This window comes from Nomascus leucogenys, chromosome 9, assembly GCF_006542625.1.
Source record: "Nomascus leucogenys isolate Asia chromosome 9, Asia_NLE_v1, whole genome shotgun sequence".
Taxonomy (NCBI): Eukaryota; Metazoa; Chordata; class Mammalia; order Primates; family Hylobatidae; genus Nomascus; species Nomascus leucogenys.
The window spans coordinates 9,296,267-9,313,882 of record NC_044389.1 but is presented as its reverse complement, the minus strand read 5'-3'; the positions used below and the strand labels follow the sequence as shown (position 1 = coordinate 9,313,882).

Here is a 17,616-nt window from a genome sequence, read left to right as displayed (position 1 = left end):
ACTGTCATTTTTAATTTGGAGTTCCCAGCATGTTCTATACTTACAGTGTCTAGCTGCCTGACAAAGTTATAAAACATTACCAAGGAATTAGCACTGCAGTTGAGGACAAGTTTCAGGTGCAAATGGAGCAAGATAAAGAGAAGTCAAGGTCCACTTTAAGCAGAAAGTGAAGGCTCTGCAAAGGATGACAGAGAAGCACAGGAGTTAAAAGAAAGATTATGGACACGCAGGGGTTCATTACAACTCAAACACAGGGTACATACAAGGGACCAACAGGAGATGAGGCTGGAATGCGGCCCAACTGCCAAGACAAGAGCCTTAATGCTGTCATGGTAAGAAGGTTGACCTGGATTAGCATGTGAGTGATAGCCAGCCATTAGTAGGTAGTATAGTCAGACACTGAGATCTGTATTTTCCATAGACAAATCTGGGAAAATGGTGGAAGGCGGACGGTAGTGGATAACTAAAAAGACGTCTGGATGGAGATCGGGTTAAAAAGTAGTGGAGGTAAAAGAGGAAATTGATTTTAAACATATTAGAGAAAAATGATTGGCTCTATTGATGGGATCTATCTAGGACACTGGCACCCAAAAATGTTTGCTGCCCAAATTAGTGAGGAAAATAATGAGACCACTTAGATCACACAGGACAGAAAACAAATACCACAAGAAACATAAAAATTTGAGGACATGGCAGAAGACACACTGAGAGATTTAAAAAGAACAAAGATTCCAATGAGGCAATATTCCCTCTGCCTAGAATACAATTCCCCAAGATAGCTGCATGGCTTGTTCCCCACCTCCTTTAGACTCCTGTATAAATGTCAACATCTCTGTGAGCCCTTCCCTGATCCCACTATTTAAAACTGAACACAGACATACTCTTAGCACTCCCAACCCCCTTTACTGCTTTATTTTTCTCTGTAATACTTACCACCATCTAATATACAATATATGTCACTTATTTTGTTCAATGTCTGTATCTTTACTATTTAAATGTAAGCTCTATTAGGAGAAGGATTTGTTTGCTTCATTCACCACTATACACCAGCACCTAAAAGAGCGTCTGACACATAGGAAGTACTCAACAAGTACTTATTGACTGTCTGAATAAATAACGCAGTGGCTCACGCCTGTAATCTCAGCACTTTGGGAGGCCGAGGCGGCAGATCATGAGGTCAAGAGTTCCAGACCAGCCTGGCCAACATGGTGAAACCCTGTCTGTACTAAGAATACAAAAATTAGCCAGGCACAGGTGGCACGTGCCTGTAATCCCAGCTACTCAGGAGGCTGAGGCAGGAGAATCGCTTGAACCCGGGAGCTTGCAGTGAGCAGAGATCACGCCATACTGCACTCCAGCCTGGGCGACAGAGCAAGACTCTGTCTTGAGAAAAAAAAAAAAAGGAGTAAAAAGAACAGAATGATTACATGTAGACTAGTACATAAGCATAAAAATGATACCTAACATGAAAAATCTGTTGATCTTTTTGGATGCTAAAATGAAAAAATATGGATAACTAAATAGTTCTTTAAATATAAAAAGCTCAAAAATGTTTTCTTCATATATGATATAATATATTCAAATATATATAATTATAATACAGTCTTTCTCTTTACAGTCACAAAGTAATGAGAAAGATTTTATAGCTGGAAAAATCACTCACAATACTTGATAGCCACATAGCAAATCCACCACTTAAAGTACTTAAGTCCTATTAAAGACACCAAACTTCAGTTAATGCTTTCTCAAAACTTCCATTAAATTTCAAATTTATTTTCTGACATTTTGGCTTAATGATAAACAAATGTTAAAATTCACATTTAAATTATTAAATTACATGCTAATTTAAAATGTTAAAGGCAAGAAGCTGAGGTTGAAATATCAGAGTATTAGCATAACCATAACCATTGGCTTTAAAATATAGTAAAGAGGATATGACAAAGTGAAGAATGGTCAAAAAGTTAGAAAAGTAAAAACTCCAAGAACACAAAAAAGGCTACCTAGCTCGCTGGCTTCAGGAAAATAATCAAACATTACTAAGCTTCACTTTCTCTATCAATGAAATGAAGTTAACAGTAGCACCCACCTACCTGACAGGATTGTTTTGAGAGTTTTCTGATGGATTAAATTTGTTTCAAGTAATAAGCTTGGCACAGTGTCTGTAAGCAATCTTATTACTCCTTTAATCCACAAACATTTATGAAAAATCTACTATACAAAAGGCACTATACTAAGTACTGGTTATGGCAGCAAATAAAAAATATATATATCCACCCTCCTGGAATCTATGGCCTACTGGAGAGGACAAATAACTGAATTACAAAGTGTGATACGTGCTCCAGAAGAAATCAATATGGTCTTGCAACAGAAACCAAGGGAGGAGTAAAGGCTCTCAACTTTAGATGTCAGGAAAAGTTTCTCTGAAGAAAGAAAAACTACCCATGCAGATGCAGAGAGGGTATGGAAGTATACTGATGAGTATCCTAAGCAAAGACTCAGTGATGCAGAGAGGGTATAGAAGCATGCTGATAAATATCCAGGCCAGGCGCAGTGGCTCATGCCTGTAATCTCAGCACTTTGGGAGGCCCAGGCAGGTGGATCATGAGGTCAAGAAATCAAGACCATCCTGGACAACATGGTGAATCCCCCATCTCTACCAAAAATACAAAAATCAGCTGGGCGCAGTGGTGCGTGCCTGTAGTTCCATCTACTCGGGAGGCTGCGGCAAGAGAATCACTTGAACCTGGGAGGCGGAGGTTGCAGTGAGTTGAGATCGCGCCACTGCACTCCAGTCTGGTGACAGAGCTAGACGCTGTCTCAAAAAAAAAAAAAAAAGAAGTATATTGATGAATATCCGAGGCAAAGACTCAGCCTTGCTGTGGGATAGGGCTTGTAGCATGTTTGAGGAACTGAAAGGGAGCCAATATAATTAAAGCATAGTAAATCAAATGAGATGAGATAGTCATGTTAGGCAGGAGCTAGATCATGCAGGACCCTGAAGGCCCAAGGAAAGGATTTGTAATTTTATTCTATGGAAATTTATTCTTCAATGGAAAACACTCAAGGTATTTTTGGAAAAGGTACTACAGGGAATGTGAATCAAAGCAGGATTAGTTCCAAGATTAATACAGTAGTCCAGGAGAGACAGGGTACTTGAACTAGGTTGGTAGCATGGAGACGAAGAGAAGTAGACGGATTCTAGATATACTTTGAAAGTGACTGAATATAAAGAATGAGGAAAAGACAGGAATCAAGGATGGCTCCAAGAGATGTCTGACTTAAGCAACTGCTTGGCTGATGGTGCTATGGTAAGTAACACAGTAATTAGTTTTAGCTGTTCTTAGCAACTAGAAGGATAAAAGAGAGAGGACTGCTGATTCTACAGCGCAAAACAGCAAAAATTAAAAAAATAAATAAATAAATAAATAAATAAATAAATAAATAAAAAAAACAAAACCAGGGTACGAAAAGAAAAGGCAATTAGGCTACCTATGAGAGAATAGCAATATCAGACCAAATTTCCCATGGAAAACAACTATAAAAGTGATATAAAATGCCCCTAAATCCCCAGCTATTTCAAGGTTTCGGGAGAACAACCAAGGGTCAGGACTTGAGGAGCCAAGATCCCTTAGAGAAGGCAAACACTTTGAAGATCTCCCTTCAATTCCCCCTTGAGGTATTTGCCAATTACCAGCACAGAGCAAAAGGCCAAGCAGAAAGCAGCATCCCAGAACTTGTATGAATTTCACTGGGCTGGGAAGACACAAAAAGTGGATGTTGTACCACCAAAGAGCCGGGAATTGAGGATCTCAGGAAAATAAAAAGGAACCTCAAAGAAAGGGGCCCAATATTCTGTTCAACTTTTCCTCTCCAGGAATGTGCTGCATCATAAACAGCATGGACTGAAATTCAGAAAATCCCAACAAAAAGATGTTGAAAAGAGGTTTTAAAAATAGCTTTCATCAGCCTCATGATACTTGAAATTCAGGACTTGCCAAGGAAGAGGTATCTTGGTAAACATGGCAAACTTTCAACTGAGACCTTAGCTAAGGGCTATACACCAGTAGTGCACCAATAGTGAGGCTATCAGAATTTCCTGACTGCCCTGAATTCAGGCTCATGTCATATCAGTCACTTATGAATCAAAGTAATCAATGTTTTTCTAACTACTCACCAGAGGATATTAAATCCTATATGGAGAAAGATAACCATAATTCATATTCTCTATAATTTTTCATCACAATGTTAATAAAACATTGCCAGGCACCCAAGGAAAAAGGATTAAATGATCAAAAGCAAAACAACAGAAACAGCCTCATAGACAATCTAGATATGATGGTCATCAGACAGGAATTTTGCAACAATAGTTAATATACTCAAGAAAACAGATGAAAACATAAGAATTTGAATCTATGTAAATTTTAGGATAAAAAATACAAAAACTAAAATTAAAAACTCAATAATTAGAAATAACTAGATATTGGACAGTGAAAATACAAGTGAACATGAAGATAGGTTGCTAGAAAATCTGTAGGCTTACGAGAAGGGGAAAAAAGAATGGAAACAGTGACATGACCTAACATACATGTAACTGTAGTCCCATAAGGAAAGAAGACAATTGAATAGAAATAATACTTAAAGAATATTAGCTAATTCCCAGGCCAGGTGCCTGTAATCCCAACACTTTGTAATCATGCTTGTAATCCCAACACTTTGGGAGGCTGAGGCAGGTGGATCACTTGAGGTCAGGAGTTTGAGACCAGCCTGGCCAATATGGCAAAACCCCGTCTCTACGAAAAATATAAAAATTAGCCAGGCATGGTGATATGTGCCTGTAATCCCAGCTACTAGGGAGGCTGAGGCACTAGAATCACTTGAACACAGCAGGCGGAGGTTGCAGGGAACTGAAATCGTGCCACTGCACACCAGCAAGACTCTGTCTCAAAAAAAAAAATAATAATTATTATTATTATTTTAGCTAATTCCCAAATGACAAAAGATAGTAAGCCAAAGATTGACTCAGGACCTCAAGATACTCTACAAGCTTTATGTAGATTACAAAAAAAAAAGCTACACAAGAGCACATCAATAGTAAAATTGGTGAAAACCAAAGACAAGATATAATCTTCAAAACAGCCAAAGGAAAACACATTAACTTCAAAGGAATAACAATAAAATCAAAAGCCTGGGTTGACATAAACAGTGGCAGCCAGGTGATGATAAAACAACATCTTGAAGGTGCATAAAGTAGGGACCCCTTAAAAGTGAAGGTAAAATGAACACATTTTCAGGCAAACAAAAACAGAGAATTCATTACCAGAAGACCTGCACTAAAAGTTCCTTGGATAAAAGGATAATTACCCAGATGCACATACAATCAAAAAGAAAGAAATGAAGACCTCCAGAAAGGTAAATTTGAGGACAAAGTGAAATGAGCAATGATTATTTTAACAACAACATTACTTTTATTACCACTGTTATAATTACTTTAATAATAATAATAATGACATCTTTGGAGTTGAAAACAAAGCAGAGACTGGAAGAGGGGTAAATGGAATTAAATTAAAAGGCCATTCCATTACCCTGAAGTGGCAAAGGCAAAAATTTATGATAGACAAAAAAGTTAAAGATGTACACTGTAATCTCTACACTAACCAGTAAAGATAGTAAAAGAATTTATAACAGAGAAGCTAAGAGAAGGGTATATGGGAAACTATTTGATTAATCCAAAAGAAAACAAGAAATAGAAGGGAAAGTTATAAAGGACTTGATGATGGAAGTAAAATACAAATTGCAAAATTGTAAATTCAAACCCAAATAATGTGGTACAGTAATTACATTAAAGGTAAAACAGAGATTATCAAACTTAGTAAAAAAGTAAAAACCCGACTATATGATGCTTAAAGAGATTCATCTTATATATAAGGACAAAGAGAGATTTAAAGGAAAGGGATAGAAAAAAAAAAAGAATCCTATATTAACATCCCCCCTGGAAAAAAACTTTAAAGCAAAAAATGTTACTAGAGAGGAAGATAGAACAATCATAAACTTATTTGTAGCTAATAACTTAGCCTCCAAATATGAGGCACGATTTGAGAGAACTAAAAACATATAGACATATCCTCACATATTTGGCAATTTTAACACAAGTTTCTCAATTGAGTGATTTAAAAAAGACAAAAAAAGTCAGTGTGATACAATAGATTGAACATGATTAATAAACTTATTGCTATATATGGCACACTGTCCTCAATTTTCTAAAACTGACCATAAAGCAAGTGTCAACAAATTACCCACAAGTGAAATCATAGAATGATTCCAGACCACAACAGATACCAAACTAGATATCAATAACAAAAATATAGCTAGAAAATCCCCAAATGCTGAGCACAAGGGAAATTTTAAAATATGCTTTATCGAATGATAATAAAAATAATATACATCAAACTTGTAAGATCCATCTAAGTTGCATTTAGAGAGAATTTCATATACATTTTTTAAATTCCAAAAATATTCCCAAAAAACCCACAAAGGAGCCAGGCACAGTGGTCTGCACATCTGTATTCTCAGCTGCTTGGGAGGCTGAGGAGGAAGGCGCAGTTGAACACAGGCGTTCAGAAACCAGCTTGGGCAACACAGTGAGACCCCCATCTCTTAAAAAGATTTTAAAAAATAGGCCGGGCACGGTGGCTCACGCCTGTAATCCCAGCACTTTGGGAGGCTGAGGTGGGCGGATCACGAGGTCAGGAGATTGAGACCACCCTGGCTAACACGGTGAAACCCTGTCTCTACTAAAAACACAAAAAATTAGCTGGGCATGGTGGCGGGCGCCTGTAGTCCCAGTTACTCGGGAGGCTGAGGCAGGAGAATGGCGTGAACCTGGGAGGCGGAGCTTGCAGTGAGCGGAGATCGAGCCACTACACTCCAGCCTGGGCGACAGAGCAAGACTCCGTCTTGGAAAAAAAAAGAAAAGAAAAGATTTTAAAAAATAAATAAATAAGCTGACAATTAATGACTTAAGTACTCATCTCAAAAAACTTTAAAAAGTACAGAAAATTATCATTTTTTTAAGGGAAGAAATAAAGGTAAAGGCAGAAATCAGTAAAAAGTTAAAAACAACATTTAATCTGAAAATGGACTCTGAAAAGACTGAGTACACAGAGACCCAAATTACAATAAGCAGATTTTGAAAAGGAGAGATCACAGATACTATAAATATCAAAACAATTATAAAAGGATACACACACACACACACACACACAAAACCTTAAGCTGAACTGGAAAATTCAGACAAAATGGACAAATCCCTTGAAAAGCAAAACTTGTCAAAATTGACAAAGAAATAGAAAATATGAATAGCTTTTTATGTACTGAAGAAATAGAATCAGGCCGGGCGCGGTGGCTCACGCTTGTAATCCCAGCACTTTGGGAGGCCGAGGCGGGCGGATCACGAGGTCAGGAGATCGAGACCACGGTGAAACCCCGTCTCTACTAAAAAATACAAAAAAAAAAAAATTAGCCGGGCGTGGTGGCGGGCGCCTGTAGTCCCAGCTACTCGGAGAGGCTGAGGCAGGAGAATGGCGTGAACCCGGGAGGCGGAGCTTGCGGTGAGCCGAGATCGTGCCACTGCACTCCAGCCTGGGCGACAGAGCGAGACTCTGTCTCAAAAAAAAAAAAAAAAAAAAAGAAATAGAATCAATAATCTTCACAAGAAAACTCCAGATGGCTTCACCAGTGAATTCTTTCAAACATTTGTGGATGAAATAAAATCAACCTTCACAAATTCTTCCAGGGAATTAAAACGCACTTCCCAACTCATTTTATGAAGTCAGCATAACCTACCTAAATCTGTCAAATACTTTACAAGAAATTAAAATTGCTAGCCAATTTTTTTCATGAACAAAAAAAAATCTAAATGAAGTATTATCTAGCAGATACCATTTGAGTAATGTATAATTAAAAGCTAGGTTTATCCAGAAATTCAAGGATGCTTTAAAATTAGGAAATATATATCCTTCTCTTTCCCACCCGTCCCAAAATTAACACATATGTTTTGACAAAGCAACTACATTACTAACAGTTTTGTCCTAAAGGAATAATCAGACAAGGCACAGAGATATGTTTAAGAATATCCATTATGTCATTGTTTGTAATAGCTTCTAAATGCTCATGAATATGGAATTAGCTAAATAATTTATATACATCTATCATAATCAGTTCAAAATTATAATATGGTTCTATACTTATTTGCATAGATAGATGTTCATAATATAGGCTGAGCTTAAAATATGTAAGGAGGCAGCTTTAGGCTAAACTTGATTTAACATGACTAAATGAAAATAGGATACAAAAGCAAGACTATTTCTAAGGCACAGAAAAACACTAATTTTATATGAAAGTAAAGAATAACATATATCATAAGAACATTTTGTCTAAGCACAATAAATTGCCATCTTAAGTACATAAACAAAAATGTTAATGCCAAACTTCAACAATTTTCTTCAGCAGAAAGAACATTTTCTTCTCAAAATCTAGTCAGAAAATTACCCAAATATATATTTACTTAAGACCAAAAATGCTACTAGATTTGACCAACCAATAGAGAATCTCTCTCTCTCTCTTTCTACATACATATATGCGTTAAAAGTATGGAGACAAAAACAAAATGCCCCGAAATCACTAAATCCTTTAGAAGTCATTCTGTTTGTTACATATATAAAGCATTCAAAGTAGTACTTTTTAAGAAAAATCCACTGTGTAACAAATATATACACAAGAAGACTCAAAGTTCCAACAAGTTTAAAGGAAACTCCCTTTAATTTTACCAATTAGTAAGACAACCAACCTTAATTAAAATCATTCCAATCCAGATGTTACATAGTATATTACAAAGATATATGAAATAGGTTTCATTTCTACCATGCTAGCTCAGACCACTCAGTAGGGACTCCCTGGAGCAAGGTATTGGGAAGGAATCTAAGGCATTCTTAGGATAATGTGCCTGAGGGATTCAGCAATGTTTGCTCAGTTATGGTTGTGGGGAGGGGTGTAGATGTTTATCACTATTGCCACCAGACCCAAATTCCTATTCTAGCTCAACTTCTTCCTCGCTATGTGATCTCAAACAAGTTCCTTACCCTCTCTGAACCTAGGCTGTGAGAAAGTAAAAATGAGCTCGGTTGATAATCAGACTGATACAGAGAAGACCAACAGGTAAAAAGTTTTTCCTATGGCCACACTGCAGCTCCAAAATGACCAACAATCTCCCATTCTGTAAGTGATTATGTTTTCTCACCAATGGCTTTCCAAGTCCCCTTCATTTATCCTGTCTCCTAAACAAAGACTGCTGAAAGACCCAATTACTAACCCACCTCCACTTGATGTATGATAGCATTCAATCCAGTAGTCCCTGCTTCCAGCACAGCCCAAACCCTACTGAAAACTCCTCCCATTCTCTTTCTTTTTTTTTAGAGACAGAGTCTTACTCTGTCACCCAGGCTGGAGTGCAGTGGCGCAATCTCAGCTCACTGCAACCTCTGCTCACTGCAACCTCCACCTCCTGAGTTCAAGTGATTCTCCTGCCTCAGCCTCCGGAGTAGCTGCGATTACAGGTGCCTGCCACAATGCCCAGCTAATTTTTGTATTTCTAGTAGAGATGGGGGTTTCACCATGTTGGTCAGGGTGGTCTCGAAGTCCTGACCTCAAGTGATCCACCCACCTTGGCCTCCCAAAATGTTGGGATTACAGGCGTGAGCTACGGTGCCCAGCCCTCTCGTTCTCTTTTACTGACACTTGGCAGGATCTGGCATATGCTCTTCCTAGCTGCAAAACAGTCAACCTAACTTGTTTCACCACAGATGCATTCCTGGTAGCCTTCGCCTGGTGGGTATTAAGAGTTTCTTTATCTATATACCAACTATATTTATCCAGGGTGACTGTAAGGATTAAATTAAATGCTATAATGTAAAATGCCAAGCATCTGCCTGGTATTAGCAAGTACGAAACAAATATTAGTTCTCTCTCCTCTATGAGCTCAAAGTAAAGTTATAATTTTTTTTATCAACTAAGCAGTTCTTCACTATCAAGAAACTGCATCTCTGCAAAACATAACTAACAGCCAGAAAATCAGCCCCCCAAAAGAGAGAATTCTAAGCAACCAAAACAGATATGATCAAGTCCATGAAATAAAAGATCATGCACTTTACTGTGAGGTAACTCCTAAAATCCTACTCAGACACCATTTGTTCATTTTAAACACATATTATTTTTAATAAACTTTGGAAATATGGTTTCCACACCCATAGCAAATTAAAACCAGAAACTGTAAACGGTTAGGAATAAGTAGGCACACTGATCACAGGAAAAAACAGTTGCTCAAAAAGGCAGGAGACAGAAAACTTGTAACTGTCAAACACAAGAAGTTAAAATGCTCAGAAATCTTTAGTCATCTAGTGCAGTGGCTTCTACATTTTTTTGATTGAAGATCCCAAATATAAAATACTTGAGGCACATACCTATAGTATATGTGTTTTCATTTATAAACATACACATAGTATAAAACATATACTAAACACAGAAATTAAAAGATTAAAATTTTGTTTTACTTTTTACTTTACTATTTTAACTATTTTAAATATTAATTTGTTTTAATCTTTCAATCCCTAAAAATGCTATTACTATTAACATATTAGGCGAGCATTATTATTAAATATATCTCTATTTTTTTAAATCTTAGTTTCTTCTTTTGTGAAGTTCAATGTATTTTGACGCTTGGTTTTAAGAGCTGTCATAAGTCATACCTGAAAAACTTACCTTACAAAGATGACATCTATATAGAAGAACATGTCACTTAGTAACTTACTAAATCATATTAGTTTTCCATTCTAGCACCAAATACGCAAACATTTTTATTCAAAATCAGCTACCTGTTGTCAATGTTCTTAAAATTTTCTTTTTCCTGACTGCAGTAAGATATTCTTACAAATTAAAATGTTTGGCTTTCCAATAAATGGTCCAAAGTCAATTAAAATTCATTGTAAGGAAGATTTTCAACAGATTGGAAATACTTCAACATGCTTTCAAAATGTTCTCCATAACATTTGTTCCTTTTGAAAAGCAGGTACTTTCTCACTTACTGTTTAAAATGTCGATTTTGCCTTGAAGTGACAACTTAGGGATTGTTTTCCCAAAAATACCTGCTAGATTTTTATTTTTGGTAGCCTCTTGTCATCATGGATAAGAACAGCATATAGAATACTCATCTTTTGTAATAAAAATGTGTGATTAATATTTGAGTTCTACAACTCTTAAATGCTTTGACAGCAAACCTCTGTTCCCCATCTCAATACCAAGTATCATAGATTCTTCTTTTAAAAAGTATTTTTAAAGGGACTATATAACAGAAAAACTAGAAAAACTCTGAGAAACTCATGGTGCTGTTGCTGGCATCTACATTACAGAATTCACACATCTTCCCTCAGCAAACCACACTCTCAGAGACCACCTGAATGCAGGTGGACCTAGGAAAACCTCACAGCCAATTCACATAGTATGAATAGAAAAGCTCAATTCTTTTCCCTTTTGGGGGACAAAATAAACAAATAGAAGTTCTCATATTTATTTCTCAAAATTGATTTGCTTCACCTCACTTTGTAAATTACTGATCTAGTGAAGGGGCATGAAGCTTCACAATCTATATTAGGTGCTGAGGGTATTATAGTTGTAATACTACTACTATATTACACAGACAGGTGCCCAATAAACACTGATTGAATGCAAGCAATATTATTCAAATCAAAAGACCATTTTAGACACAAGCTGGGGTAGGATTCAGAGCTAGAAAGAAGTAATTCAAAGCTGAAGGAAACAATGTCATCCGTTTTCTTAATAAAAATGTCCAATTCAAAATACCAAATGTGAGACACAATCAAGTAAAAATTTAGAGAAACATTCAATTCTTAATATATTATTTATTAAGCTATTCAAGTCACACATATATGTAAATAGTACTTATCTACCCGTTGGCTTTATAAAACCCTCCAACTTAAACCTGAAATAAGAATCATCAGGAAGAGAAAGAAAAATAAAAAGGAGCTGTAAGTAAAGAGGAAAAAGTCCTTGGGCATTAAATCTCAGTATACTTTTCTATTTTCTGGACCTTTTCCTTTCATGGCATTTTCTCCTGGTATATTCAACATATGTCATTTTACTTTCACCTGGAAAAGTGATAAAAGTTCACTTTGAAAGGAAATGTATTTTAGTAATTTCCTGTCCACAAGAGGGCTCCAATAATTCTTACATGAATGGAAGTGATATAACAAAAATTACAATAAAAATATTCATTAAGCACATAAAATATACTGGCAAAAACTTGAATTGTCATTATCTCATTCAACTCCTATTACAAATTGTTGTTATCTGCTACAATTTTTACATTAACAGTTGTTAAAGATACGGGGCTTTTTTTTGACTGTTTTATCAACTAAAATGTTTTGAATCACAAAATTGCTTTGCCATTATTCTCACACTGTCAATTTCTCTTAAAGTTTTCAATGTAATAGATATTATAAAGTATAATTTTAGTCCAAAGCTCTAAATAGTAGCCTAAATGTTGTATACAATACTCTTATAAAAACAAGAATGTATTTCTTGATAACTTTACCAATCCAGAAAACAAAATTACCATTGCTGCCCAGTCTTAGGCCTTATAACTAACACAGGCAGTAAATATTTTCTTGCGAAAAACCTACAGTGGTTAACATAAGTCACACTGCAACTATAAACAATGAATATTGCCACATCATGAACTATGATCTCGGCTGAAAAATAAATAAATAAATACATTATTTAAATACAATATATTATAATGATATTCTGTTCAGATATTTTCAGATTTTTTCACAAATAAGTTACCACACTAAGATGTTATGAAATCTAGTTCAAACTCATTCACTCTTAGCAAAGAAAAACCAACATTTCAAGTAAATACACTTATAGTATTTATAGGACATATATATTACAGAATGTAGTAAAAGTACCAACTACAAATTATGTTTTAAAGGGTACAGCAAATCTATTCACTAGGGGTGCCACTCCCTCATCCAAAAAATTGACATTTGGATTATTAAAAATGAGACTCCTTATGCTAAACACAAAAAATTACTGGATGTTTAAAAATAAATTTTAAATGTGAGTTCTATCTACAAAACAAAAGCCAAAGCTAAAAAATCTATTTTAAAGTGAGTCATAATCACGACCATAAAAAGACTTTACCAAAAACATCAATTGATTTAGCAATTATTGTAGCTCAAGAATAAATTATCTCTATTGGAAACATGACAGAGGTTGTAACTTCACCACCCCATCCCATCTCCCCAACAGGATTTTCCCATACAACCGACAAGCACCGTTAACATATAAAAGATTGACTTCAATAGAAACGACACCACCACCAAAAAGTAAAAAAGTGTAACATTTGTTTCTAAATAGCACATACTGTCGACTAGGAGAAAGCTTAACATTTTACTGCATCTAGCAAAAATGTATTTAACAGTACATATCCTGATCAATTTAGAGTTATGCTGCAAGGGATATATGTCATTAGCTTTGCTGTGGGAGTGGTGAGAGGAGCTCTTCAAGGTTTGGAGCGGTAAACTGTTCTGTCATGAATGTAAACTAAAATCAATTGTCAATTCATGGTATTAAGAGTTTAATAATTATGAAGCATTTAATCGACAACTTCTAACCAGTAATTGTCATGTTATATTTCAAAAAGTTGAGAATTCTAGGCATATAGCAAATGATAGACTTCTTAAGCAAAAATGCAAAGTATAAATGAACGTTTAAAAGACTTTCACAAAGAGAAAATCTTAACCTCTAACCAGTTGAACAGTAGAAAACAAGACACACACAAAAAATACTCAGAACAATCAAACCTGTGCTGTACCTTAGTACCCACTCTGAAATAGCATCTTCAGGGCATTATATGTTTATTACATAATATTGCTTTGCCCTTGCATATCACCTTTAATCAAAGGATCTCAAAGCACCACAGAATCATCAAGGCCTTAACATCCAGTCTGCAACAGATAAACTGTTATATTTTATAACTGCAGATATTAATAAAATCCTGCTCCTACTTCCTAGTCCTCTGATCCTAATCTCAGCCTCCAAACCCTCTCTCTGACTTGGAAACAGTATTCCCCAAATCATCTCAATCTGTGACTGATGCTATGCACATTCCAGCTTTTCTTTACTGGACCTAAAGGAAGTAGTGGCACTGTTTTAATAACACACATCTATTTCATTCCAACTTCTGTGAGAGAATAGATAGTACTTAAGGTTAACCTATCTTGCACTGTGCTTGATGATATAAAATGGAGGCTTTCGAGAGAGCAAATCTTTGCTCGAGGCGATGGCCCCACAGATCACTCATCAAACAAGGGAAATAGCATTTCCCAGCTCTGTCTAGAGACCGCTCCCGGCAACTTCAAGAGCGGTATGGAGGAAACGTTGTCCAGCCTTCCTTAACCACGCAGGAGGCTATTTCATGTGTGCACACCAGAAGAGAAGCGAAAACTAAAAGGACAACGCACGAGTTTTAGGACTCAGGAAGGAAGAGTGTAAAGCTGTTATGTGGCCACCCAAGAGACAGAACACTGTGTTTCCTTTGCATTAAATGGGAAATTAAACAAGAGCAAAATGCCTTTAAACCAAGGTCAAAATAAGCCATTTAGAATCATTTAATTTTTGTTATAAAATCTGTATATGAGGTTTGCTCCTCTAGAAACATCTGGCGTTTTAAAATTTAATCATCAGCAGGCCGGGCGCAGTGGCTCACGCCTGTAATCTCAGCACTTTGGGAGGCTAAGATGGGTGGATCATCTGAGGTCAGGAGTTTGAGACCAGTCTGGTCAACATGGTGAAACCCTATCTCCACAAAAAAAAAAAAAAAAAAAAAAAAATTAGCCGGGTATGGTGGTGGGCGCCTGTAATCCCAGCTACTTGGGAGGCTGAGGCAGGAGAATCGCTTGAACCCGGGAGACGGAGGTTGCAGTGAGCCGAGATCGCGCCATTGCACTCCAGCCTGGGCAACAAGAGCAAAACTCCGTCTCAAAAAATAAAAATAAAATAAAAATGAAATTAAAATTAAAAAATAAAATAAAATTTAATCATCAGCAAAGTTCAATTTGTTTCCACTGAATACACAAACACTCAAATGTTAACATATGTGAGCACAACTACATTAACTTCAATTCTTTCATAAACAGGATTATGCCTCTTCCTGTTAATTAAATGCATTATGTTTGTCCTTAGGACTGCAAAGTGTAACTTCACACTCACACAAACCAAGCCCCAGCACTGTAAGGTTACACGGTTACTGTTAGTCAACCGACTCACAACCTTACCCTTCATAAACAAAACAAAAAGAAAGGCGTCAATAAACAACACTACTTTTTGTTTCAAGTTCTCAACACTCAGTGATCGAGGCTCAATACTATGTTTCCTTAGCTTTATGTCTAATATGGAATCTACTATTAATAAATATTTGGCATTAAAAAGGCCTGTAATATTCATAGTAAGTACCAATACAGGGTCAGCCTACGTTTGTGAAAATCCCAAAATATCTTAATATTTCTGTTGCCATACGTATTCACACATTTCAAAAAGCTCACAGCAAATTCTAACATACTTTTTCTTGAAGAGATGTGCATCCCTGTTCTTGAAAAATATCAAGTTCGTCCCTACTGCATTGACGATCTCGCCTGTGTCATAAAGCAAGATTCCCGTTTCCCTACCTATTCTCTCGTAGGGACACCCGTCCTCAGCTCTGCCCACTGTCACTGACGTTTTCAGAAACGTTAAAATACTAGTGTTCGGAGGCTTCTAGCAAAAAGGGAGATGTTTTGTCCCCTCAAGCTACCATGATACATTTCCCTACTTCTCCACTATCTTCAATGATTTAGAAAACACGACCAAATGAGAGAACCCATATTAAAAGCAGTACTTTCTAAAAGGGGGAAACCAGAAGCTCCAACTTCTCCAAATCGCTTAGCACGGTGGCTTTTCGACAGTCCCCAGCAAATCTTCGCCCCACGCCTGCCGTCTTTCCGATTAAATAAGATTGGAAACCACAATTAAATCAGAGTGTCATAACTTATCCGTCACTTACCATATCCGCCGGGACATTACTGGACATCTTGCCGTTTGATATATACCCAGATGTTTACGAAAAAAACAAACAAAGAAAAAAGAGCAGAAGTCTTCACGCTACAGAAATAAACCTTCACGATTTTGACTGGTTCGTGATGTGCTTTCTTCCCCAAAAATAAACTTATTTGGGAGCCAAAGTGCCGGTCAGGCCGAGGTTCTGGTTCGAAGAGGAACAATCCCCAGGAGCTGTGCGGCCGGAGCAGGAGGAAACTCCCGGGACAGCAGAGGCAGCCCCTGTCGTCGTCGTCGTCGTCAGCAGCAGCAGCCCCAGGACCGGCCACGCCAGGTGGACCAAGCCGAGTGACACACGGACATGGAGAGGGGTGGGAGGGGGTTAAATCCGCCTTCCTCCTTTCCCAGCCCTGGCAATGACTCACACTTGCTCCCGAGTCAAGTCCTCATTAAGCAGGAGAAAAATGCCCCAGCGTGGATGTACACAGATAACTATGTAGCTACACATCGACGCGTGAGCCTTCAGTGGCGGCCGAGCGGTGGCCGGACGCTGGCCGCGGACCCTGCCGAGCCGCTCTCGGAGCGCCCGCGCGGACGGCTCAACTCACGCCGCCGGGGCGAAGAGCCGGGCCGCAGAAACCCGCACTCAAGGGCATTTAACTAGTTGGGAGCCAAAGCGAAAGACCGGAGCGGGGGACCGACAGCGCGGCGGTGCTCGGGGCCGGCCGGGACACTCCAGAGCCCCTCTGGGCTCAGGCCGCGGGCGCCTCCGGACAGCAGCGGGGGTCGGGGCGCATCGTCTCCGGCTCCTCGGCGCTCCTCTTCTGCCTCCGCCTTCCCCGCCGCCGCCTCCCGGGTCTCCGCCTTCCCCTCCCCTCCCCGGCCTCGCGAGCTCCGGGCGACGCCGACTTCGGCTGGTCCCCGGAAGAGGCCGGGCTCTCCCTCTCCTCAGCCCGGGAATGGTTTCCTCTCAGAGCTTTGTTTCTCCTCCTCCTCCTTCTCCACTTTTCAGTCCCACACGCCGCGGCCGCCTCCTGTCATCGCCTCTCAAACCAACATGGCGGCAGCGGCGGCGGCGGCGGCGGCAGCAGCGGCGGCTGCTGCCTGAGCGCGACTAGGGAAACGGGGAGAGCACGGACCCCCCCCTCGCAGCAGCCGCCGCCCCCGTCCTCGTCCTCCCTCCGCGGACACCAAGTGCGTCACCACGGAGACCATTCCCTCGAGCATCACGGGAAGTGTAGTCTACGAGGGTGGGGGGGAGGGAGCAGCCGAACGCGTCCTCACCCAGCTCCGAAGCCACGCCCCCCCCATAGCAACAGTTACGAGGAAAGGAAAGCTCCCTTTCCCTTGCTTTGGACAAGCTGCTGCCCAGGAGTAAAATGATACCTGCTACCAGGAGTGCTGTGATCATGAGAATTGTTGGGAGAAAATAATTCTGCACAGAGAAATTCC

General features: G+C 38.6%; 1 protein-coding gene across 1 annotated transcript in view; it reads right to left on the bottom strand.

Annotated features, from left to right (window-relative positions):
• The window catches only part of UBL3 (ubiquitin like 3), an 86,308-nt gene extending 68,936 nt beyond the window's left edge, over window positions 1-17,372 (bottom strand). Inside the window, exon 1 of the mRNA XM_003270228.4 lies at window positions 16,172-17,372. Within this exon, the coding sequence (XP_003270276.1) occupies window positions 16,172-16,198 (27 nt within the window). The 5' untranslated portion in view covers window positions 16,199-17,372. The remainder of the gene's footprint in view (window positions 1-16,171) is intronic.
• Window positions 17,373-17,616: the final 244 nt, after the last annotated feature.